Source organism: Capsella rubella, unplaced genomic scaffold (assembly GCF_000375325.1).
Source record: "Capsella rubella cultivar Monte Gargano unplaced genomic scaffold, Caprub1_0 scaffold_2, whole genome shotgun sequence".
NCBI lineage: Eukaryota > Viridiplantae > Streptophyta > Magnoliopsida > Brassicales > Brassicaceae > Capsella > Capsella rubella.
In genome coordinates, this window is record NW_006238922.1 from 2,367,753 (window position 1) to 2,392,376 (window position 24,624).

A 24,624-nucleotide genomic window follows, 5' to 3' on the forward strand; every position below is an offset into this window, starting at 1 on the left:
AGGTAACAATTAAAATAAAAGTATTATGAAAAAATTATTATGAGTAAAATTAATTGGGATTCAAAATTCATTTGTGTAAAGCAAAAGATATAACTAAAGTTATTTCCTATAAATATAACTTGACATCTACTTCTGAATCCAATTTTTAATACCTAAAGTTCTTTTGCCAAAAAAAACAGATTATTTTATAATAAAATTTCATATTGCATATGATATAAAATCATATATATTGTTCCTTTATATTCGTGTATCTTTGATATTTTCTATTTTTATGTTGTTATATGGCATAAAATTCAATGAAATTAACATTTAAGAATTTGATATAAATATTTTTAGAAAGTATGATACAAATCTAACATATTTTTATATTTAATCGTACTTATAAATTAAGAAAGTATGAAACAACACATGTGTAAAAATAAAATAGTTTGAAGGCTATAAAAACAAAAACATTGACCACTATTTTTGTATACAAACATACAAAGAAACAACACTTTGGTATATAAATTAGAGAACTTACCTGGTACTAACCTAATATATCTTCTTTAAAATATTAATATTTTCCATTTCTTCTCTAAAATTTTATTTTTTATTATTTTCATTGTTGTTGTATAATTTATTTATGTATAATTCCCATGATGTTATTGTTACATTTTTTTAAATTTTCATTTAAATTAGAATATCTTATTTTTCTCGGAAATCTTGGTAGAGAGAAAAGTGGCTATGGTAAATTGTATGTGACTTTTCTTTTTAATTAACATAACCTATTTTTAAGAATACATATGGTTTAGTTTTTTATTGTATATGTAATTAATATTAGGCTATTTTAATGCTCTGGACTAATATAAAGTTGTTGACAAAAAAATATTATTAATGTGTCATTATATAATATTATCCTATATGAAATATTAGAAGATATGATTTTTTTGAGAGACCGAAGGAAAAAGTAATCAACATTTCATAAGCAATGAGTTTTTTGAAAACAAAAAAAGAAGATGACATAGGGACAAACCTAAAGTAGATTTATATAGATTACAAGTTCAAAGAGTTTTTTGTAGTGATCTAAAACTATAAATCTTACTCTTAGTATCCTAATGTAGTTGAATAAAAAAATATTCTAATCCTTAATACAAAATAATCATAAAACATATACACTTATTTAACTCTCTTCATTTTTAACCAAGCAAATAAATATTCTATGAGATAGTGCATAGAAATGAAAAGAGTTACTTAATTGCTTCAATTAAATTGATTCAAAAAAATAATACTAAATTATTATAAATATAATATCAAATTTATCTCGCGCATCGCGCGGGTCTATTTCTAGTATGACTATATGAGTTAATGAGTGATGCAAATTTTATAACAGAAAGATCAAGTGTGTCGTCATGAAATTAAGAGTCTTGAGTTTTGTGAACACTGTGTTTGGGAAGCTTCACCATATAACCCAAGGCACGTTATATTATATCCATTATATTCTGATTGTTGGGGTTTGACTCGTGTTGAGTCTCTAGCTAGGTCACATATATTTGTTTCAATAATTGATGATTAATCAAGGAAGACGTGGGGGATCATCCTAAAGAACAAAAGTGAAGCTTTCATGAACTTCAAAGAGTGAAAACCATTAATGGAAAATCAAACAGGAAATAATATCACAACAGAATTCTGGTGATGAATGAATGAATCAAACGTTTGTTAGAAAGAACAAGTTGTATGCTTTCAAATGCTCCTTTAGAAAGAATGTTCTTAGCTAATTGTGGACCGCACACGGGTATCAATTGCAAGACACCTACAACGTTGTGACATGGTAAACCTGCAAATTACTCTAATCTTAAGATTTTTTGGTTTTAGAGTTTATTATCATGTGAGTGAGGTAAACTAGAGCCAAGAGTAAGGAAGGAAGTTTTTTTTGGGCTATGGAGTTAAGGGATATAGGATTTGTTCTTAGTAAGATAACATAGTTGTTTAGATATTCGACAAAGCCTACAACATCAACATACAATAGTAGCCCGCGTTGAGGCGAAAAGAAAGGTGGATTCCCTATATAAGGGTCCTCTTTCTCGAATCAACCGTAGAGCTAGGATTGGAAAGAGGGTTTTGAAAAACATGTGGAGCTGAAAGATGACCAGAGAGCTGATTTACACATCAACACAAAGAGAGTCAATAAATACAGACAGAAGTTGATCCAATATAATCTACATCATCTCAAAATTTACCCTAATCGCTCTACATCAAACAAAGAGTACTGGAGTAAGACAACCTCAAAGATATGGTATGAGGATACATTAGGGTATTGTCTTGAGGCCATGGCAGGGTATGTCTTAAATGTTGCAAACGAGGTAAGTAATCGTGAACCATCAACTTATCAAGAGGTTGTTTCAGAGGCTGAGGCTGGGAAATGGTTTGCTATATTGGGAGATGAGATGGAATTTCATAGTAAGAACCAAACATGGGATCTGGTCACACAACCACCGAGGAGAAAGATTGTTACTTGCAAGTGGATCTTGAAGTTAAAGGAAGGTATATCACCAGTTAAAGGATTAAAGTATAAGACTCCAGTTGTTGTAAGAGGGTTCAGTTAGAGAGGGGGTGTACTACAATTAGATATCTCACCTCTTGTCAGACACACTTCCATCATAGCGCTGTTAGGGATAGTAACTCATCAGAATTTGGAACTTGACCAACAAGATATTAAGACAACTTTCTTTCATGGAGAGTTAGAGGAAGAAATATATATGCCTCAACTAGATGATTTCCAAGTTCCCTGAAAAAGAAGACCACGTTTGTAAGTTGAATAAGTATCTATAGATATATGATGGAGCTTGATTACATCTGGAACCCATATGATTGTTGTGTTTACACTAGCAAACTGAAAGATGAATCTTACGCTTACTTGGTGCTTTATATGGATAAAATGTTGATAGCTACCAAACAAAATGTGTGCTACTCAGAGATTGAAGGATCTACTTAGTGCTGACTTTGAGGCGAAGGATCTACTTAGTGCTAAGTTTGAGATGAAGGATCTAGGTGCAATAAATAATATATTGGGAATAGAAATTTTACGAAAAAAAGTAAAAAAAAAAATCTTATCTTGTCACAAAAAGAAAATATTAAAAATGTGTAAAATAGGTTTGGTATGTCATCATGATCAGTCTGTTGATACTCCATTTACTACGAATCTTCATCTTAAAGTGTTTGCACTTCATCTTCCCATGTCACGGGTTTCCTATGCTAGTGTCGTGGGGAAGTTTGATGTATGCAATGGTCTATACAAGTATATATATTGTGAAAGTTGGAGTACAATCTGTTAAGCAAGGATCATGTTCATCATGAAAGAACCAAGCATTGATCTGAGATATCATTTCTGAGAAATAAAAAGAGGATTCAAGTGAAAAAATGTAACACCTTGACCGCCATCTCTCCATTGGACCCTATGTTCACCACAAGCCCATGCGCACACCTCTCTTAATGGGCCTCACGTCCTTTCACTAAGCCCATGAGCCCATTAATATCCGACGACCGGTTTGCTACGTCCGGGAGGCTTAAATACTTGTTTACCGACCCTATAAATCATCACATGATCTTTTCCTGTGTTTTGGCCTCACTCACACAGTTCCGACAACCACTTCCCGGAAGGTCACCCATCCTTTAACTACTCCAGCATAAGCACACTTAACTGTAGAGTTCTCTCAGGACCCTTGACCGAAAAGATAAGTGCACTTTGGTAACATATGTGGCCAAATCAATTCATTTAAACCTCTCCGCAACTGGGGTCTCACAATTCTCCCCACTAATATACCACAACGTCCTCGTTGCACACAATGATCGTCACCCCCTGACAGTGTGAGCCCACCACTCCACACTTGTCTGGGTTCGGCTCTGATACCACTTGTAATGCTCCGACCGCCATCTCTCCAGTGGGCCCCATGTTCACCACCAGCCCGTAAGCACACCTCTCTTAATGGGCATCACGTCCTCTCACTAGGTCCATTGGCCCATTAATATCCGACGGCTGGTTTGCTAAGTCAGGAAGGCTTAAATACTTGTTTACCGACCCTAAAAAGCACCACATGATCTTTCCATGTGTTTTGGCTTCACTCACACAGTTCCTACAAACCACTTCCCAGAACTTCACCCATCTTTTGACTACTCCAGCATAAGCACGCTTAACACTGGAGTTCTCTCAGAAACCTTCACCGAAAAGATAAGTGCACTTTGATGACATAGGTGGCCAAATAAATTCATTTAAACCTCTCCGCAACTGGGGTCTCATACAAAATTAGAGACTATAGATAACCTTGGTCACTAAGCTGGTTCTTTTATTACATTTGTACTTATAACAAATCCAATCTGATTGATGTAAGAGCATCATTATTGGGAGGCTCTTAACCTAAGATTTTGTTAAGAAACACTCTTATTTTGAAATCTCATGTTAATGAAACCGTTTAAAAATTGTATTATTACTTGTAGATATTTTGGTGGACTTTTTAATTAAAAATATTAGTGTTTTCAGGTTGATTTTAGAGAATTTTACAATAAAGTATACTAACTTCTCTAAATTCACCTAAAATCCTTAAAATCATATAAATTTTATTAAACTTAAATCCCAATATATATGTCTGAATACACCAATTTAAACCTTTTTTTATTCCTCATAGTCTCTATCATAACATTAGAAATTTTTAAAAAAAGTATTCACGTATGCTTATAAGAATAAATATGCAAGTACCAATTTTCATGTTATTTTTTTCCACCCGTTCGAACTTCAATGGGATGTTGGTTCCTTGTTATCGTTTAATCTTCATCACTTATATTGTAATAACTTAGTATGTTCCCTCTTAAGCAGGACAATATAATCATGGCTAACGCAATTGTATCGTTCGGTGTTACAAAGCTTTGGGATCTCGTCAGCCAACAGTCTGCGCGATTGTCGGGGGTTAAAGAGCAAGTTACTGAGCTAGAAACTGAACTGAAAAAGCTATCGTCCTTTCTGAGTGATGTAGAAGAAAGGAAACAAACAACTTCATTTGCAAGAAATTGTGTTGACGACGTAAAGGAAATCATTTATGATGCTGAGGATATAATTGAAACATATCTTCTAAAGCAAGGAAGATGTGAAAACGGTGGCATCAAGAATCACATGAAAAGTCTTGCTTGCATTCCATTTGTTCGTAGGAAGACTGCTTTACAAATCACAAGCATCACCAAGAGAATCTCCAAAGTGATCCAGGATATGCAGAACGTTGGCATACTATCAAAAAACTTTGAAGGTGGGTATCCGCAGGCTCAACAAGATAGGAAAGAGAAGATACGTCATACATATTCTAGTGAATCTAAAACCATTCTTGTTGGGTTGGAGAAAAATGTTGAGAGATTGGTTGAGGAATTGGTGGAAAATGATAGCAATCATGGGGTATCCATAACTGGATTGGGTGGTCTTGGGAAAACAACTCTTGCGCGAGCAATTTTTAATCATATGACAATAAAATGTCATTTTGATGGACTTGTGTGGGTGTGTGTATCACAAGACTGTAAGCGGAAGAATGTGTGGCAAACCATATTGTGGACTCTTAGTCCTGGAGATAAAGATCGAGAAATGTCGGAAGACGAACTTCAAGTGAAACTCGTTCAGTTATTGAAAACAAAAAAAGCTTTGATCGTCTTTGATGACCTATGGACAAATGAAGACTGGAACCTGATAAAGCCAGTGTTTCCAGTGAGAAAAGGTAACCTCTTTTGGTATAATATAATAGTAATCCTAATTTATCTACCATTTGACATTTTTTCTACCAAAAAAGATGCACGTTGCTCATAAACAATTTTTTTGGATAGCTGCTAGTTGGAAGGTACTACTTACCTCACGCAATGAGGCAGTAAATCCAGAATGTGTGACATTTAAACCAGAACTCCTACAACCTGACGAATGCTGGACACTTTTACAAATGATAGCATTTCCTAAGAACGAAACTGGTAAGCATTCTTTAGCCCGATTATTTATGAATCTTATATTACAAATTCACACTACTTTTAACTCAAATTCTTGTCACAAATTTCCCTCTTATATACTTTCTATAAATAAATAAAAACACCCGAAACAAAAATTGTATTAAGCTTTCTGCTTTGTAAAAAAATATATATAAACAATAAGAAAAACAAATCAATCCCAGAAAATACTTCAACGCTTTGAGATCTTTTATATGGAAAAATTTGATTGATATGTCTTACAGTGTCCAATGGCTTTTCCATCATTCCTTGATATGTAACCAGGTCATCCACAAAAACCAAAACAGTAAACATATACATACACCTAAAAAAATATATAGGGAAAAAAAAACAGAACGCTAAACTATACTACACAAAAGAGAATTTAATAAACAATCAAAGAGAAGATAGATTACCAAGAATAGAATGAAAAAATTACAAAAAGGCAGAGAAATAATTACAGAAAAAAATATATAAACATCTAAGAACATGGAAAAGAGAGATGAACAATGAAAGATATGTACGAAATAAAAATAAGAATGCTAAACTGATAATTATTGCATATCCAAAATATGAAGAATAAGTAGAAATTCGAAAAACAATAGATGTAATAGATTAATAGGGTTATGGAGAAATATAATAAATAAAAGTGTATAGAAAAATGTAAGAATAGATAGTTGAATTGAATATCTAAACTTAGATTATAGCTTCAAGAGTTTTTAGTTAGGGATCAGAAGGATATAGATTTTAGAAAAAAACATATGTTAAAGTTAGACTTAACTATTTTATAACACATGATTTTTGTTTCTATTTCTAAACCCATTTAAATTGATGAACCAACTCCCGTGACCTCTTTTTAATTCAATCACGTTCCATTATGAATTCTCGACTAGTTTTCAGAATTCAAACAAAACATGCTTAGCAATACCAAAGACACCTAGTTATTCGAGATCTTTTCCTAGAAAATTCAACTAAAACCCAAAAGTTTCAAAATTAGCTACCACAAATTTTATAAAGGAATCTAGAAATTTGTGTAGGTATTTAGTATACTACTTCAGCTAAATCATTTTGTATACTACTTCCTGGTATTTTAAGATTTTAGTGGTAATTTTGGAAAACATAACATAAAATACAATTTCTTTTTTTATAACTGGCCTAAGTTATTTGAGGGGAAAGCAAAAAAAAACAAATGATTTCAAGAAGTGGAAAAACCTAACTCAAGAACTTAAAGATGTTTTACGACTATCATAATTCTCTCATGTTAAGATAGCCATTTACGATATCTCAAACATTTACCGATTATAGATTTAAAGATCCAACTCTAATTGATATATAACTCCATGTTGTTGTGTAGGATATATCATTGATAAAGATATGGAAGATATGGCTAAGGAGATGATAAAACATTGTGGAGGACTACCATTAGCTGTCGAAGTATTAGGTGGGTTGTTAGCTGCCGAACACACCTCACATCAGTGGAAACTGATATCTGAGAATATCAAATCTCTTATTGTTAGAGGGAGCAATTCCAATGTTGAAGATATCCTGTCTTTGAGCTTTGAAGGATTGCCTAGTGAATTAAAGCAGTGCTTACTTTACCTAGCCATTTATCCAGAAGATCATAAAGTAGAATTAAACAACTTGTCTTATGTTTGGGCTGCAGAAGGGATATTAAAACTTAGGCATTACGAGGGAGCTACCATTCGAGATGTTGCGGATCTCTACATAAAAGAGTTAGTGATGAGAAATATGGTTATCTCCGAAAGAGACAAGTTGACTTCAAGATTTGAAAAATGTCAGTTGCATGACTTGATGAGAGAGATTTGTTTGTTAAAAGGCAAGGAAGAGAACTTCTTACAGATTGTTAGTGATCCAACCTGCAGCTCAAGCGGACACTCTCAAGCTTCAAGCAAATCACGTAGACTCGTAGTTTACCGCACAAAAAAAATTAGTGGAGAGAGGGAGATAAAGAATTCCAAACTTAGATCTCTCTTGTTTATTGGGACTTCTTTTTGGATGGGATCAAACTTCATGAAGTTACTACCATTGTTGAGGGTTTTAGATCTTGAGTTTGTTACATTTAAGGGAGGGCAGTTACCATCTAGCATTGGAAAGCTCATCCACTTGAAGTATTTGAGTTTACATCTGGGAGAGGTAACTCATCTACCTGCATCCATACGGAATCTGAAGTCGCTGCTCTATTTCAATCTAAGTGTTCGTGGTGGGATGCCCGACGTACCCAATGTCTTTAAACATATGGTAGAACTAAGATTCCTCTACTTACCAAAAATCACAAATGGCAGGACAAAGTTGGAATTGGGTAATCTACTCAACTTGGAGACACTGTATAATTTCTCAACGAAGCATAGCAGTGTGACGGATCTTCACCGTATGTCAAGGCTACGGAGTCTGTCTTTCTATATAAGTAACGAGGAATGGGGTATGGTATCATCAACTCTATGTAAATTGGGAAAGCTGGAAGATCTTACTATTAAATCTTATGAAGACGACAATCATCTCAAACAACAGAAGCTACCCGACGTGCAACATCTCCCTTCTCATCTTATAGACATATCTCTATATGGTTGTCGTTTGGAGGAGGATCCGATGCCAATTCTAGGAAAACTGCTACAACTGAAAACGGTTTCGTTACTAGATGACGTTTATGTTGGGAGGAGAATGGTTTGCTCGGATGGAGGGTTTCCTAAATTACAGATTCTTAGATTAGATAGTATACCAAAATTGGAAGAGTGGACAGTGGAAGAAGGCTCCATGCCATGTCTTCATACTCTGTATCTTAGACGATGTTCAAACTTGAAGAAGCTTCCTGTTGGCCAGCGATTCATCATTCCTAAATTGCAGAAACTTTTCATATGGGACCTAGAGGAGTGGGAAGAGTGGATAGTAGAAGAAGGCTCCATGCCACTTCTTCATTCTCTGACAATTTCGAATTGTGATAAGTTAAAGCTTCCAGATGGGCTGAGATTTATCACTTCGTTAAAGGAATTTACTATCCGCACAAAAGAAAGGGAATTACAGAATAAAGTTTCCAAAGGAGGAGAAGATTACTATAAAATCCAACACATTCCTCTTATTCGATATGACTGGGATGAACACAATATATCATATATGGTAAATATATTCTTTCATAACAAAAGAAAAGGAATGAAGATGGGCTTGCCTTCATTTTTTATTTTTTACGCAAAACAAATTTGACTACGTAGTTTCATAGAAACTGAATCAATTATTTTCTCTTTGTTTTACAGTTAGAGGTGCTGGTGACTGTCCTCCTCGCTGGTTTGTAAGTCTATATAATTCAAGACACATGAAAGAGAATTCCTCTGATTCAATATAAAGCGGAATGAAGACAACGAGGTGATATAGGAAAAGGAGAGTTTAAGAATAGGGATAGGGATGGATACGTGGATGGTGGCTGGTGATTAAAAGAATAAGCAACGGCTGAGATGGAAATTATTAGGAATGGTTGTGTGTAAAGTGTAAACTGTAAAGGAAGCTGACAATCAAATTACAGAGATAATCGAATAATTGTGACAAGTTAATTATAATTTCTCTTATCGTCTGCGAATGATCTTTGATCTCTGCAAGAAAAGATAAATCCATTAGCTATTAGCTACGAAATCTGTTGTCACAAATTCATGGATATTTCCACGAGTAGACACAAGAATAGCTGCAAAATAATTCAGGGATATAGACAATTTTTCTTGTAAGCATGGCCGGAGAAAGGGTCAACACAACAAGGATGGCGAACGGAAAAATGAGAAGAAGAAAAGGAGAGTCGCCTAAAGAGGGGAAACCTGGTCGAGCATTGGTTGAGGTGGCTACCTTGGAAAACATGCCCAACATCTATAGCATACATAAAAATAAAATTACAAGTTTGTTTGTAATTTTGTATGTACTGTGAATTAGTTATAATTTAACACTTGTCTTGATATTTTTGGTCCCATATCACAAAGACACAACTTAATTGGCTTATGTTACCTGCCAAAAACGTGATCCACTTTTTTATTTTTGTTAAAAATGTGATTCCACAATTTTTTGTTAATTTGTGATTAATATCCGCCAAAATTGATTTCACCTTTTTCTCCAAAATAATCTTACGATTCTCTATAAAAATAAATCTACGTCTTTCTGTAAAAGAAGATTATGCGTTTTGGCGAAAAATTGTGGAATCTCATTTTAGAGAACCACAAAATTGCAACTTTGTTTAAAAAATTGAGGGTTTGGTTAATAGCAGTTTTAGTTTTGTTATTTGTTTGATACATACTCAATGGATTTATGAGGGATTTTTACTAATTTCCTAATTCTACCTTGTTGCATGTTGGTTTTGTTGCTCTGTTGATCGAATTGATAGTTTCTCTTACCTCAACAAAACTACTTGTTTGTTCTGGTTTTGATTAATTTCTCCAATGCCAAAATCTGGAGAGTGGAAACCAAGGCACTTTAGTTTTGGTGGCTATGTACCAAATTCGGATACAAGTACTCGTTTTTTTCTTTCGGAAAATGATTTTGAACAATGTTATGTATTAGAACAATCAGAACAAAAGTCTAAACTTTTGCAACCAAATCTAGCTAATTTATGAGCGGATTCATTAATATTTTTTTTGGTTGGGACAAAACCTATTTTAGATATTTATATTCCTATATTCACCAGAATCTACAAATTGAAAAATAAACACCATTATTAAATCGATTTGGTGTAGTTGAAAGAAAAAAAAAAAAGAATCGATTTGGTGACCAAAAAAAATCCAACGTCAACGTTGTGAAAATAAAAAACGATTGGGCCTTACTAACAACGATAAAAGGGCTAATTGGGCTAAAAGGAAACCCTAAAGCACGTGGAGAAAGAGAGAGAGACAAAGTATTTATCTTCATCTTCGTTTTGTACAACCACCACCAGCAACGTTACTCGTCGGCGGAGAACTTACCCACTACTCCATTCTCCTCCCATGGGTTCGGTGAAGAGAAAATCTCTGGAAGAATCTTCTTCTGATTGTGCTCCGCCGAAGAAGGTTCAGAGAGAAGACGATTCAACCCAAATCATCAACGAAGAGCTTGTTGGTTGCGTTCACGATGTTTCTTTCCCTGAAAACTATGTTCCTCTTGCTCCTTCCGTTGACAATAAACCACCGGCTAAAGAGTTCCCCTTTACTCTTGACTCCTTCCAGTCTGAAGCTATCAAGTGTCTTGATAATGGCGAGTCAGTCATGGTAAGCTTTAATCTGTTTTCAAAGCTCCAAGCTTTGCTTCTACGTTTTGAAAAACTGATTCTGGTCACTAAAGTTGTAATCTTTGTTACTGAATTGGTTAATTAATCTTTAAAGGCTACATCTTTTAATTCAAGCTGTGAACTTTACAATGAGTTCGATGATTAGAATGAATGTATAGTGTAGTTCAATTGAATGTAGAAGGAATTAAGAAAACTGAAAGTGTATAAGTTCATATGTTCAGGTTTCAGCTCATACATCTGCTGGTAAAACGGTTGTGGCATCCTATGCTATTGCCATGTCTTTGAAGGAAAACCAGAGGGTTATTTACACTTCTCCTATAAAGGCACTTAGTAATCAGAAGTACAGAGATTTTAAAGAAGAGTTTTCTGATGTTGGTTTGATGACTGGGGATGTGACTATTGATCCTAATGCCTCTTGCCTGGTAAGTATCTTTACTAGTGTTTGATTCTGTCTTGGAAATTGCTTTGTTTGCTGTTTGGTTTTAGTTTTTGGTTTCTTTGTTATAGGTTATGACCACAGAGATCTTGCGTAGCATGCAGTATAAAGGGTCAGAGATTATGCGGGAGGTTGCTTGGATTATTTTTGATGAGGTGCATTACATGCGAGATAGTGAAAGAGGTGTGGTTTGGGAAGAAAGTATTGTAATGGCTCCGAAGAATTCTCGTTTTGTCTTTCTATCTGCAACTGTGCCCAATGCCAAGGAGTTTGCTGATTGGGTTGCGAAGGTAAATCACTCCTTCTACCTCTTTTTTTGTGACTGGATGAGTACAATGCATAGCATTTATGCACATTCTCCTATTAACTTGTAATTATGATTTCATATTTTCTATTTATTTCGGAGGAAGTAAAAACATGTCTTGACGAAATGCAATGTAAATTTTTTATTTTATTTTATTTGGTTTGGTTGCTCTGGAGATGTGATTATCGAATTTGTATTGCAGGTTCACCGACAACCATGCCACATTGTTTACACCGATTATCGGCCAACTCCGCTTCAGCACTATGTCTTTCCTGCTGGAGGCAATGGACTTTACTTGGTTGTGGACGAGAAGGCTAAATTTCACGAGGATAGCTTCCAGAAATCTCTTAATGCACTGGTTCCAACTAATGACGGTGACAAGAAAAGAGATAATGGAAAGTCTCATAAGGGATTAGTGGTTGCAAAACTTGGTGAAGAAAGTGACATATTCAAATTGGTGAAAATGATAATTCAGCGGCAATATGATCCCGTGATTTTGTTCAGTTTCAGCAAAAAGGAATGCGAGGCACTTGCTACGCAGGTTAGTTTCCTCCTCTTCTGTTTGTCTGGTGCAAGTAAATATATCATTTACCAACAATAATTTTTATTTGACTTCTTTGCAAATCCGTAGATCTTAACCCTGTCATATGATCATTTCATCTCATTTTGGAGTATGTTCTTTTGTTTGAAGTAATAGCAAAACGATATCTGAATTTGTTTCTGCTGAAAATAAGAAAATTCGTCCAAAAACTTAGGTGTTTCTTCGCGTCTTCGTCTTTTGCTTGGATCAGTCTTATTCCTTTATAATGATATGGGGTTGAGTGACTGTGATAAGCTTCTGGAGTCTTATGTGGTTAGCATATGTTTTCATGTGTGTTTTCAATTCTTTCAGAAAATAGCAATGTCTATTGACTAAGGTACAAATTTGTGGCAGCTCAGAAAAACTCTCTTACTGGAGTCTGTTAGTCCTGAAAGAGGTTAAATAGAGTTAGTAACAGAAAAAGTGAATTTTCTGTGTATCTTGGGACCGGTTGTAGGAGTTGGGTCACAAAAGAAGTCCTCACTTGGATCAACACTTGTCTATAATATACTGTTCATATATTATATTTGACTTCAAAAATTGTTTTTGCGATATTTATAGTGTGTTTACCTGAAACCTTACAGTGACTCTGTGGCATGTCTTGTTATATGTATTGAAGATCTGAAGTTCATTGTCTGCGTGCTGTGGCTCTTACTGTTATAACGTGAGTATAATGCCTGTATGTTTGTTCGACAGATGTCTAAGATGGATTTAAACAGTGATGATGAGAAAGACGCTGTGGAGACAATCTTTACTAGTGCAATTGATATGCTTTCAGATGATGATAAGAAGCTACCTCAGGCAAGCATTCGTTAAAACTCTTTCTAAGATGCCTGAGAGTTTATATAATGCACCTTAACCTATAATATTTGTAAATACTTTCCCCAACTTCTTGAAACATATTTTAATGTTTAAATGCCCGTGAATTTATATGTGTGCTAAGGATGTTCCTTTGTACATCTCTGTAGGCGATGGCTAGTATTATTAGCTTATTAGTAGTGAACTACCCACCAACCTCGCCTCTTTCATCTCAATTTTTATTGAATATTTTGTCTCCCTTGTCACTAACACGTAAAAGCATATATTCGCTACTCCTGATGTTTATTTAATGGTCATTTTGGTGCTTGTGTAGTTGATCTAGTTTTAGATGTGATTCGACTTGTTGAATGTATTTGTTCTGTGGGGAATGTGACATGATTTATGGCTTCATGTACTGCAGGTGTCAAATATTTTACCCATCTTAAAACGTGGTATAGGCGTTCATCACTCGGGACTGCTTCCAATTTTGAAAGAAGTAATTGAGATATTATTTCAAGAAGGTCTTATTAAGGTAGGTGAAGGCATAGAGCTAAAATTTCCATATTCTCAATTTTTGTTACCTTCTCGATTGGTTGCTGGTTGGTAAATCAATTTATGGTGTTTGCCTTTACTCTGCTTGGCATACAGATACATTATGGACTTAAGTTTTTCCACTTTTTGATTGTGTTTTCTCTTTCTCACTTTTTCATTACCACTTAAGTTTGAAGTATTTTCTTTTAGTGTTTGTTTGCTACAGAGACATTTAGTATTGGATTGAACATGCCGGCAAAGACAGTTGTTTTTACAAATGTACGTAAGTTTGACGGAGACAAGTTCCGGTGGCTATCAAGTGGAGAATATATACAGATGAGTGGTCGTGCTGGACGCCGAGGTATTGACAAACGAGGTATCTGTATCCTCATGATTGATGAGAAGATGGAACCCGCTGTTGCCAAATCAATGCTAAAAGGAAGTGCTGATTCTTTGAACAGGTACATTGTTAAGTATCAGATATTTAAATCCACAGGGTAGAAAATGATTAACCTCATTGATAGTTTTGCTTCAAGAGCGTTAGACTTCTTGACATTTTTTATTGATGTAGACGGTTTTGTTCATTTTTTTACCAGTGCCTTCCATTTGAGCTATAACATGCTTCTAAATCAGTTGCGGTGTGAAGAAGGTGATCCGGAGAATCTTCTCCGCAATTCATTCTTTCAGTTTCAAGCTGACCGTGCTATACCTGATCTTGAGGTGCAGTTGCATGATGCTTGTTAGTTTTCTTGATTATATAATGGTCTCTTTATGCAAATGATCTTATTGTGCTCTGGTCTTTACAGAAGCAAATAAAATCCCTGGAAGAAGAGAGAGACTCTATGGTGATTGAAGAAGAAGAAAGTTTAAAAAATTACTATAACCTCATTTTGCAATACAAGAGTCTGAAAAAAGAGATATGTGAAATTGTGTTTGCTCCAAAGTACTGTTTACCCTTTTTGCTGCCAAACAGAGCTGTTTGTCTTGATTGCACAAATGATGATGAAGAGCCACAATCATTTAGCATTGAAGACCAGGATACCTGGGGAGTAATAATGAAATTCAACAAAGTCAAAAGCTTATCTGAAGGTTAGTATTCTGAGAATTATTTTTCGGTTGAATGTTATTTTATGAAACCCTTCAAACAGTGATGATTCTGTCTTGACATGACCAATTTATCCAGATGATGATAATAGAAGACCAGAGAAAGCAAACTACACCGTCGATGTATTAACTAGATGTGTAGTTAGCAAAGATAGCGTTGGCAAAAAGAAAGTTAAGGCTGTGCCAATTAAGGAACGTGGTGAGCCTGTTGTGGTCTCGGTTCCTTTATCACAGGTATCATGACTGCTTCGTTTAATTTTCTTTTCTTGTCTTCGTAGTCCTATGTAATGTTATATACATTCTTCTGCAGCTCATCCACCTTGATTCTGCTCTTGATGATCTTATTATCATTCTTTATCATCATGGACAGATTAAGAGTTTAAGCAGTGCAATCATGAATATACCAAAAGATCTTGTACCAATGGAAGCCCGAGAAAATGCCCTGAAGAAGGTTTCTGAGTTACTCTCCAGATATCCCGATGGAATACCCTTAGATCCTGAAGTTGATATGAAGGTATTTTGTTTCGCCTCCCCCCAATATTTTTCTGCTTCTGCTATCTTTCGTTTGTCACAAGAGATTAATACAACTTTTATTTCATTAGATTAAGAGCAGCTCTTACAAAAAGACAGTTCGTCGGCTGGAGGCTCTGGAAAACCTATTTGAAAAACACAAAATTGCGAAGTCTCCCCTCATAACAGAAAAGCTGAAAGTTCTACACATGAAGGAAGAGCTAACAGCCAAGATCAAGTCACTTAAGAAAACTGTCCGATCATCTACAGCATTGGCTTTTAAAGATGAACTCAAGGCCAGAAAGCGTGTTTTACGAAGGCTAGGGTAAATATTTGATAAATTTATTTCATTTACTTACAAAATATTCTTATGAAACCAACTCAATCTTATACATCACCTACATCAATCCCTTCTGCCCTCTTTAAAGTTACGAAATGTAATGCTATAAAACTCTATTAGCTTTATTTTTATTATTATGCTATTGAAATGCAGATACACCAATAGTGATAATGTCGTGGAGTTGAAGGGGAAGGTTGCATGTGAAATCAGTAGTGCAGAAGAATTGACATTGACGGAGCTAATGTTCAGTGGTGTCTTCAAGGAAGCAAAGGTGGAGGAGTTAGTTTCTCTCCTCTCTTGCTTTGTGTGGCGAGAGAGACTCCCTGATGCTGCTAAACCCAGAGAAGAACTCGACTTGCTCTTCATACAGTTACAAGACACAGCCAGGCGTGTTGCTGAACTTCAGCTTGACTGCAAGGTACTCACTACACATTCTCATACTTGCTCATCCAAGAAAACTTGACCATGAAGAAGCTTTCGTCCATAACTTTCTGTCTTTTATGGCAATGTGACAGGTCGAAATTGATGTGGAGAGTTTCGTGCAATCGTTCAGACCGGATATAATGGAGGCAGTGTACGCTTGGGCAAAAGGGTCCAAATTTTATGAGGTCATGCAGATTGTTAATGTTTTTGAAGGGAGCTTGATCAGAGCGATAAGGAGAATGGAGGAAGTTCTGCAACAGCTCATAGTAGCTGCAAAATCTATAGGAGAAACACAGCTTGAAGCTAAACTAGAAGAAGCTGTTTCTAAGATCAAAAGAGACATTGTATTTGCAGCATCTCTTTACTTGTGATGTCGTGCTTATTTCATCCTGGCATGAAACAAAAGCAAAGAATTTTGTTTCTACTTTCACTATTCTTAAGGCCTCATAATTTGTACTAACTATAAAGCAAGAGGAAATTTAATATTATAATTTTATTTTGACCATGACCATTGTTTGAAGGAGAACTAGACGGTGAATATTCCTCAATTTCCACATTTAAGCTACACAACTCCTCAAAACGCTTACAACTAAGTTCAAAAGACCGACATAAAACTTCAACCCTATACACAGACATCTCTTGCTTCCATCCTTACTACATTGCAAACGCATATAAAGCATAACAGTGATAAAATCATCTTGATCCAGCCATGGACGATGACCTTCCCTCTGTGTTTCCATTTTCCTCTACATCATTTTTTGGCTGCATCCTTGCATTGACTGTTAGTTTGTTCTTGGGTGAAAGTTTCTTCACTTCCTCTGGTGTGTAGATAAATATCTTTCTCACCATTCCACAGAACTCACTGCATAACAAAACAGAAGACCAAAACGATCATCAGCAGACAAGAAAAAGGACACATTACAGTACATGATGCTCTACAGTTGTAAACATTTCTGCATGCCTTGAGACCAAAACAAAAATTTGAGTATTAGATTAAGATGCACTTACTTCCATGGATCATCACCAACCATCATCATGTCATCCTCATCATCAGTGTAGACAACTTGCCATTTTTTCGTAGATTCGATGAGTTCACCCTTGATATCGAACATCTCTTCCAGCTTCTTAAATAAATCTTCGTAGCACTCTGACCTTGTCAAATCAACAGCTCTCCCTACTGCACTGCCTTGCATGTGCACCTAATCAAATTGTCAAAAATATTCTTTTAGACCAAAGCAAAGACACGGTGACCCAAAACGAAAACAAAATTGATTTTGATAAGAGTTAATGATCCAAGAGGCTAATAATCACCTTTGTGCAACTACGTATCTGTCTACTTTGTGATTCTTGAGGAGACCTCAAAGAGGATTTCTCAGGGTCACCACTTCCCGACGGAATATCAGATTGGTTGATGTTTAACGGCTCAGATTGCTGACCAGAGTCAAACTCATTGGATGGCACAGGTTGATCTACAGCGACAGCACCAGACACAGAGGCAGCAGAGAAACATTCATCCACATTAACATTTTCAACTAGCTCGAACCCAAAAAGCCTGCAGACATTTCCATTGGTTTGTTTCTTTTCAGTAGATTCATTGTTAAACGCTGAAGCAAAGGATTCAGCTGCACTATCTGCATGGGTGGGCCAAAAGGCTGATCCAATGGATACTCCAAAAGATTTGTTCCCACCAGGACCAAACATAGCAGCTTTGGCAGGAGGAGAGAATAATGGCACCGATGAAGGAGTGTCTGCCGGGGATTTCCACACACTATCTGGAGTAACTGAAGAGAGCATCAATAAAAAGAGGCAGAGCTGCCACAAAGAAGAACAGTTCAAAAGAGAAAGGAACACAGAATACCTGCAGCAGATGGACCGGTGGTTGGTGCAGGCAAACCAGGAGGTCTTGGTCGTTTGTTCCTTTGTGGAGGCTGAGGTTGTGAAGAAGGGGTACTGTTTGCAACTAGGGGCTCAAGTTCCCATGGTGAGACTCTTTCAGGACGAAATACAGATGAGGGCTCGTCCCATTGAACCTGAAGAGTTATCAGTTTGCCAACAAGCATATTAAGATGCATCACTCTATTCGTTCAACTAGAAATACAAATCCACAACTTGCTCCACTGCAAAGTATAACAGTAGAATATTCTAACCTTCAGCGACCTCCATTCAGAATCATGCCAGACCGACGACTTGTTTTCCTGAACGCCAACTATTGTGCCACTGAACCTGCATAGTTAAAACACAGAAAGAAAAAAAGGGAAGAAATTATATTGCATTCAGCTTTATCACCCAAAGAAGGAAAACAACATAGTTAGCTTGATACCTTTTCTCAGGAGCTTCTTCACCCTCGAATCTCATCTTGAAACGCATGCCTACAGACAGCTTCTGGGTCTTAGCTTCGAGATACCTATTGACGCTCACAATAAACTCTGACCTACTTGTCCTGATAATAGAAGATATGTCAGCCTGGATTTGCAGTCAAATGATAAAGACCAGCTGGTGTGTCTATCCCAGACTGGTTAGATACATCTAACATAGCGAAATTTAAGATTTTCATATTAAGCTGACAATCTGATGCAGCAACTGATATGTTTCAGACAATTTGATGGCATAAAATTCTTTTTAGGATTACATTCCAGTCAATGACTCAATTAAATTAAAGCAAGAAAAGCCAGACCTTGGCTTGTAGAAGACAGAAAAGATTGTTCCTGTTGTAATGGCATGAGCTGCAGTTGCAAGGACCCCGATATGCATGCTATGACTTGAAATAACAGAAGACGGGACATTCGTCTGTTGTCTCATGTGCCTCCTAACACCTACTCGGAGCTCTTCATTCTCACCTCTGAAAGACAATACTATGTCACATGCTCAACCATTTATGGCAGAGATAATATCCAGAAAAAATGAAATGACGAACTTGCCTTAAGAATATGAAAGCATCACCAGCCACTAGTTTCTTCGAGCTAACAAAAACACTCCATCCAGTTGTTAGCAAATGGCGCCTTGGTTGCCCTGTAATCACAACCTCATGATATTTAACAAACGTGAAACAATAATATTAATGCAAAACTATGTAAACTTTTACAAGGTTTCCAGTAGTAGTAGCATTGAGGTAAAGGAACCACAGTTTAAAGATCATCTCATAATAAGATTCCAAGTATATTAACCTCGGAAAATGTGCCTAAAATGCCATTCATTATTGTGCAAATCAGTTGCAACCAATTCTTGCCATGGTGGTTGTTGGGACATATCCTAGAAAAGAGAAAGCAAAGTATTACAAAACAAAGCAGTTGGAGGTATTTCAAAAAAGTAACAAGAACACCGGAAGAAAGTCTGACCAAGGGTGGAAGACAATCATCTGCATGTCTCCGTAGCACAGAGAATCCACCATGTGTGCTTGTGTCTGAAGCAGTTAGTGTCTTGCAAAATGAATGTACTGTGCACTTTTCAGGTTCTTGAACAGGGGCATCTGGGCTGATGGGTTCACTTTGCTGATAACCAAACACAATAGTTTCACCACAATCATGAACAGGAAAAAAAAAAAACACAAAACTGTATATTGTAAAACACTAAACCATCAAAATTACTTACATCCAGTTCTGGCAATAAGGTTATCTGTGCATATACTTCGTCAGTCTCGGGCTCTGCCTGAGCTTGCAAAGTGAAGCACAACAAGGTATAAAATCATTTAGCCAACACATTTCATGAAGAAAAAGTGGGGAAACTCTGTAATATATCACAGTATTCAGCCTACCCTGCGCTGGATGTTGATCACTTTACAGAGAATCTTAGATGGGAGATTGAAGGAAGGCATCTGTTGCTCCAAACCTTGGTGCATTGATGCCTCAAGCTGCGTAGGCAGTGACCAATAAATGCATAAGTGTGATAATCAAATAAGATTAAAAAATCTATTACTCATGTGAAATAAAAACAGACAGTATATTTATCTCTTCTTTACAACAATACATGTTTTTATGGATTTATGTTTAGCTCGAAAGCATCAACAAGGTAATTTGAAGTGTCAATATGACACAGAGTAAGAACAGTCCAATTAATAAACGGCTTTAGCAAATGAGCATGATACGGTTTATCATAATGTTAAGTGATTCAACCCAAAAACCAGAATACCTGCTCCATGTGGCCTTCAGGGAAATAATAAACTCGTTCCCCTTCACGAGGTAGGGTTACAAGAGGTCCAGCACAGGCATGCCAGAGCTCCCTACATAGAGCATCACTTAAAACCCCTACAAAGAAACAAAAAATGGTTATGGTATGCAACAATGTATCTCAAAAACAAAGCAATGGGTTCAATAAAATTGCCCCAAGACTTTAAAACCCCTTATCCACTTGCTAATCAGCCATTCCAAGTTATGCAGAATCCGGAAAACAAGCTTAGAAAGCGGATTCCCAGTAGAAAATATCAAACACACTTGACAGAATGGTATAAACACAAAATGAACCACGAACCTCCAGGTTTTTCAGATGAAGGATTGGTAGCTGCCATTTGGAATCCACTTAATTTCGATTAAATTTACCTGGACAAAAACAAAAGAAGAGAAGAAACTATAAGATTAAAATGTCTTTGTGAAAGAGAATAGAAGAAGATGGACCTATCCACCTCTAAATTTAGACAAACAAAACTCTGATGGATGTCATTATGTAGAAACATTTAAAAACCTCTTTCATAAATTTACTGACAAAATGTGGGCCATTTATGTAACTGCTTTCTTCTACATTGTGTCTAAAGCAAACCACAAGACTCAGATTCTCAAATTTTATTACCCAATTTGACAAGTAATCCAACAGTCACTCAAACAAAGAGGTAAAAAGCAAAAGCAAGACAAAGAACCTCCTCACAAACATACCAAAAATGAATAGATTTTAGCCACACTATAGAACACAAAACCTCTTACTAAAACCATGTCAACAATAACAACAAGATCTCAACTCATAAACCCAAAATTATGTCATGGAATCAAATCTATGAGAAGAACACAACAGCTACAGACAAAAAAATTCCAGCAAAAGGGGTAAAAGCTTGAAAAAGAAACGATCTTTAGAGGAGTAAACAAGATCAAGAACCATAAAAAGACTTGAATTTGGTATACGAAACGAAATGACGATTCTTGATCTAGATTATCCCCAAAATCAAAAACCCAGTAAAATCGAGAAACAAAAAACACAAATCTGACTACAGATCCTCAAAAGTCTCCTCCTTTTCCAACATTTACTAAGCAGAAACAAGCAAACCCAGAAATAAAAATCGAACCTTTACTCAAAAAACCACTGGATCCAAGCAACACAAAGCAAGCTAGGGTTCAAACAAAACCCAGAAGACGAGAAATAAGAACAAGATTGATTCGGTGAGGAAGGAGAGAACCTGGGGAATTGCTGTTAAAACCCCAAGAAAAATATAATTGCAAGAGAAAAAAGAAACAGTAGATTGATTTGTACCAAAGATGTGAGAGAGATAAAAGGCGTGTATGTAAAGGTGTATACACACACCGTCAGTGTTTGGTTGAAGCCGACACGAACCCTTTGGCTATGGCTTGCCTCTTTTTCTGTTCTTCTCTCTTCTTTTATAAAAAATATTTTAGATTTTTTTTTCCACTTCTTTGGGTTTTTTTTCCAAACCACAAAGCATATTTATATGTATGACATGCTCTCTAGTAGTCTCTCTCTCTCTTTTTAGTCTTTGCTTTGAATAAAGTGTAATTTTTTTTTATGGGAAATTAATTAATTTCACCAAAACTGGGCATGATTAACGGACTCTTTTTTTGGGTTTTAGCTGTAAAAATATTTTGGAATGTTTTGATCATTCCTAATATATTCAGGATTCATTTATTTCAAATCTAACTAATAGGAAATAAATTAAATACAAAAAATAATATATTAATTCAACTTTATCTTCACCCTACAACTTTGAATAGATTACAAAACTTACTCTCTCTCTCTATTTCAAATAATTGATGTTTAAATTTTTAGCACATAGATTAAGAAACTAAATAAATTCAGGTTTTTTAAATTATGTATTAAACATTGTTTCTTATCTAAATATTAACTATTTAGATGGTCAAAGAGAAAATTTTGGTTGTCAAAAAATATATTAACTATTCAACCAATGACAAATTGACAATAAGAATACAAATAGTCACATTTAATGATAGAAATTAATATTTTGCATAGAAACCCAAATTGTTTCTAGCCTTCCACAGTCTTCATGTTTATTTCTTTCCTTATTAAAAAACTTTGTATATTTTTGACAAAAAAATTATTGTTTCTATAACTTAGATTAGAGAATCATTGTTTCTAGTTGATAAATTCATGTATGTATATTCCTTGGTCATGAGAGTAAAAAATATGAGTAACTCAAGTCGCTTTGGTCTAGTGGTAAAGGGAGGTAAGTCCCACCACTTGAGTTCGAGTAGCATTGGTCACGAAGGTTTGAAATTTAACATGGTTTCCCCCAATTTTAGAAAATTAGTCTTTGGGCTTAGAAAATCTTTGGAATCACTCTTAAGTTATGAAAAAAAGAAAAAAGAAAATATGAGTAAAAGAGATCATAACAATATAAATATTTTTTCTAGCTCAGAAGATCAAATAGACAGAGCAAAAGCTCACTCATCGTGGACTAGTCTCACATAGGCTCACATAATGTGGTGTTCGGCTTTACAACACATGTAGTTTCCCATTGACAAACAAATATAACCGTCCATACATACTCAAAATTTCACATAAATTATTTTTATTCAAAATAAATTAACTATTTAGTAAATCATAAATTAAAATATTAGTAATATAGCAAAATATGAAGTTAATAAGATATTTAAATGGAGTTATAAATCTTAAATCATAATTTTTAATTTGAATTATAAATTTGTGTTTGTATATTTTGGACCATGGTTTTACTATTTTAGTGTGGTTAATAATTTATCGGTTTAAAATCTCAGTAGAAAACATAGCTATATATATCACTAGCAGTTGACCCGCGCTGCGCGCCGCGCGGGAGGTTTATAATTTTTTTGTTAATTTTTATTCATATTGTGATATTTTATTTATTTATTTATTGATTTTCAAAAAATATTATAGTTATTTTCTCTTGAATTATTATCTTTCAATATTTAAATTTGGATTAAAAGCATTTTCTTATTGATCATGTTATAAACTAATATTTCACTTTCAGTTTTATTTTTCCCCTTTAAAATTTTATATATACAATTACATAAATGTTGTTTTTATTCTACCATAAATTTAAAATTTACTTACATTCTTAAACTCAGTAACACATTTAAAATTTTAAACTATGATCAATTTAAAATGAAAGTTGAATTATAACTAACTAATAAAAATGAAAGTATTTCTTATTTAACATTTCATTTATTTACATAATTTATTTTTATTTATATAAATTTTCTATTAATTAAATAAGTAGCATAAATATGCACTAAATAAATGTTTTAAATTTATTTTAATGTAAAAAAAATGTGGATTAGGTGGATGTTTAGGTGGCATCATGAGAAGAGAGAAAAAGCTAACTTTATATATATAGATTATTGTTAGAATGAGTTGTTCATCGTGATCGCATAACCATAAATTCATAGTCCAATATTATCATAATATGGTTAGATGAAATATCTCTAATGGTGATGTAATAGATGACCATAAAAACATAAGTATATCATTCAAATTGTTCATCAAAACATCTCTCTAAGTTAATAAAAATGATAATTAAAGATTACTACTATCACAATTTGGGGAAATAATATCTTAGATAATATTTGGAATAAATGTATAATTTAATTTACCTCAAGATGGAATGAATCAAAATACATTATGTGACTACCACTAGCACAACAAAGAAATACAAATTCATGTTTCACTTAGCAAATTGAAGTACTTATAGTCAATCAATTTTATGTTAAAAGTAAGGTTTTCTAATAAAAATTTGTGAGAATGTCATGTGTCATCTATAAGCAAAAATCATCCCAAGAAGTTCTTAGCAAAATATGGTTGTAGTATTTCTATGTTCTATTCTGGTTGTTTTAATCCGCGTCAATGGCTTACTAATCAGCTGTATAACGATTATATTAATTCATTTATATAATTAATTTTGACGGAAAAAAAAAAGTTCTTAGCAAAAACTAAAAATTTGTAAAGTCAAACCGCAATTGTGTAATGTGTATTTACCGAAATCATATATTAAAATTGGATGCAAATACCTAAAGCTAATAATAACAATTCATGTTTATCGGTTACAATATGATTATGTCATTAGCCATTAGGTTGAAGATTAAGACTAATAAATACAAGAGAAATAAGTGTCTATTACAATTAACTGTCACTCATAATATATGGATCGGATAAATATTAA

At 34.7% G+C, this 24,624-nt stretch overlaps 3 protein-coding genes across 7 annotated transcripts in view; 2 read left to right on the top strand and 1 right to left on the bottom strand.

Annotated features, from left to right (window-relative positions):
* LOC17895623 (putative disease resistance protein At1g59780) overlaps positions 1 to 9,529 on the top strand; it is a 12,631-nt gene extending 3,102 nt beyond the window's left edge. Inside the window, exons 1-5 of one of the 2 annotated variants that reach the window (XM_023788330.1) lie at positions 1,292 to 1,807; positions 4,847 to 5,726; positions 5,833 to 5,970; positions 7,337 to 9,114; positions 9,249 to 9,529. In XM_023788330.1, coding sequence (XP_023644098.1) covers positions 1,805 to 1,807; positions 4,847 to 5,726; positions 5,833 to 5,970; positions 7,337 to 9,114; positions 9,249 to 9,287 — 2,838 coding nt within the window. In that variant the 5' untranslated portion in view covers positions 1,292 to 1,804 and the 3' untranslated portion in view covers positions 9,288 to 9,529. Of the gene's footprint in view, positions 1 to 1,291; positions 1,808 to 4,846; positions 5,727 to 5,832; positions 5,971 to 7,336; positions 9,115 to 9,248 lie in introns of those variants that run through there. The other variant, XM_023788331.1, reaches the window with a different exon arrangement.
* A 1,371-nt stretch (positions 9,530 to 10,900) lies between these two features.
* LOC17896073 (DExH-box ATP-dependent RNA helicase DExH9) lies at positions 10,901 to 16,758 on the top strand. The gene is made up of 14 exons (XM_023788271.1): positions 10,901 to 11,210; positions 11,452 to 11,652; positions 11,738 to 11,956; positions 12,173 to 12,511; positions 13,247 to 13,351; positions 13,770 to 13,880; positions 14,090 to 14,340; positions 14,476 to 14,599; positions 14,686 to 14,968; positions 15,063 to 15,217; positions 15,354 to 15,497; positions 15,586 to 15,818; positions 15,987 to 16,251; positions 16,349 to 16,758. The coding sequence occupies exons 1-14, from the start codon at positions 10,950 to 10,952 to the stop codon at positions 16,625 to 16,627; spliced, it is 2,970 nt and encodes a 989-aa protein (XP_023644039.1). The 5' UTR covers positions 10,901 to 10,949; the 3' UTR covers positions 16,628 to 16,758.
* LOC17895753 (auxin response factor 1) lies at positions 16,735 to 21,837 on the bottom strand. 4 transcript variants are annotated; one of them, XM_023788272.1, is made up of 16 exons: positions 21,708 to 21,829; positions 21,523 to 21,633; positions 20,721 to 20,788; positions 20,382 to 20,497; positions 20,008 to 20,103; positions 19,845 to 19,901; positions 19,592 to 19,744; positions 19,421 to 19,505; positions 19,175 to 19,265; positions 18,931 to 19,095; positions 18,577 to 18,696; positions 18,404 to 18,479; positions 18,115 to 18,286; positions 17,568 to 18,037; positions 17,265 to 17,455; positions 16,735 to 17,118 (listed from the first exon to the last, which is right to left on the bottom strand). In XM_023788272.1, the coding sequence occupies exons 3-16, from the start codon at positions 20,755 to 20,757 to the stop codon at positions 16,950 to 16,952; spliced, it is 1,998 nt and encodes a 665-aa protein (XP_023644040.1). In that variant the 5' UTR covers positions 20,758 to 20,788; positions 21,523 to 21,633; positions 21,708 to 21,829; the 3' UTR covers positions 16,735 to 16,949. The 4 variants fall into 4 exon arrangements, with proteins under 4 accessions (XP_023644040.1, XP_023644041.1, XP_006300434.1 ...); XM_023788273.1 differs by lacking the exon at positions 21,523 to 21,633 and having other exon boundaries at positions 21,759 to 21,837; XM_006300372.2 differs by lacking the exon at positions 21,523 to 21,633.
* Positions 21,838 to 24,624: the final 2,787 nt, after the last annotated feature.

Excerpts from the sequence above, each read along its gene's own strand:
- LOC17895753 (XM_023788273.1), bottom strand. The coding sequence starts at position 20,757 with ATGGCAGCTACCAATCCTTCATCTGAAAAACCTGGAG. Across the intron at positions 19,902-20,007 it reads TGATCAACATCCAGCGCAGG|GCAGAGCCCGAGACTGACGA; the intron begins GTAGGCTGAATA and ends TTGCAAGCTCAG. Across the intron at positions 19,745-19,844 it reads CCTTATTGCCAGAACTGGAT|CAAAGTGAACCCATCAGCCC; the intron begins GTAAGTAATTTT and ends TTTGGTTATCAG.
- LOC17896073 (XM_023788271.1), top strand. The coding sequence starts at position 10,950 with ATGGGTTCGGTGAAGAGAAAATCTCTGGAAGAATCTTCTTCTGATTGT. Across the intron at positions 11,653-11,737 it reads ATCCTAATGCCTCTTGCCTG|GTTATGACCACAGAGATCTT; the intron begins GTAAGTATCTTT and ends TCTTTGTTATAG. Across the intron at positions 15,819-15,986 it reads CGTGTTTTACGAAGGCTAGG|ATACACCAATAGTGATAATG; the intron begins GTAAATATTTGA and ends ATTGAAATGCAG.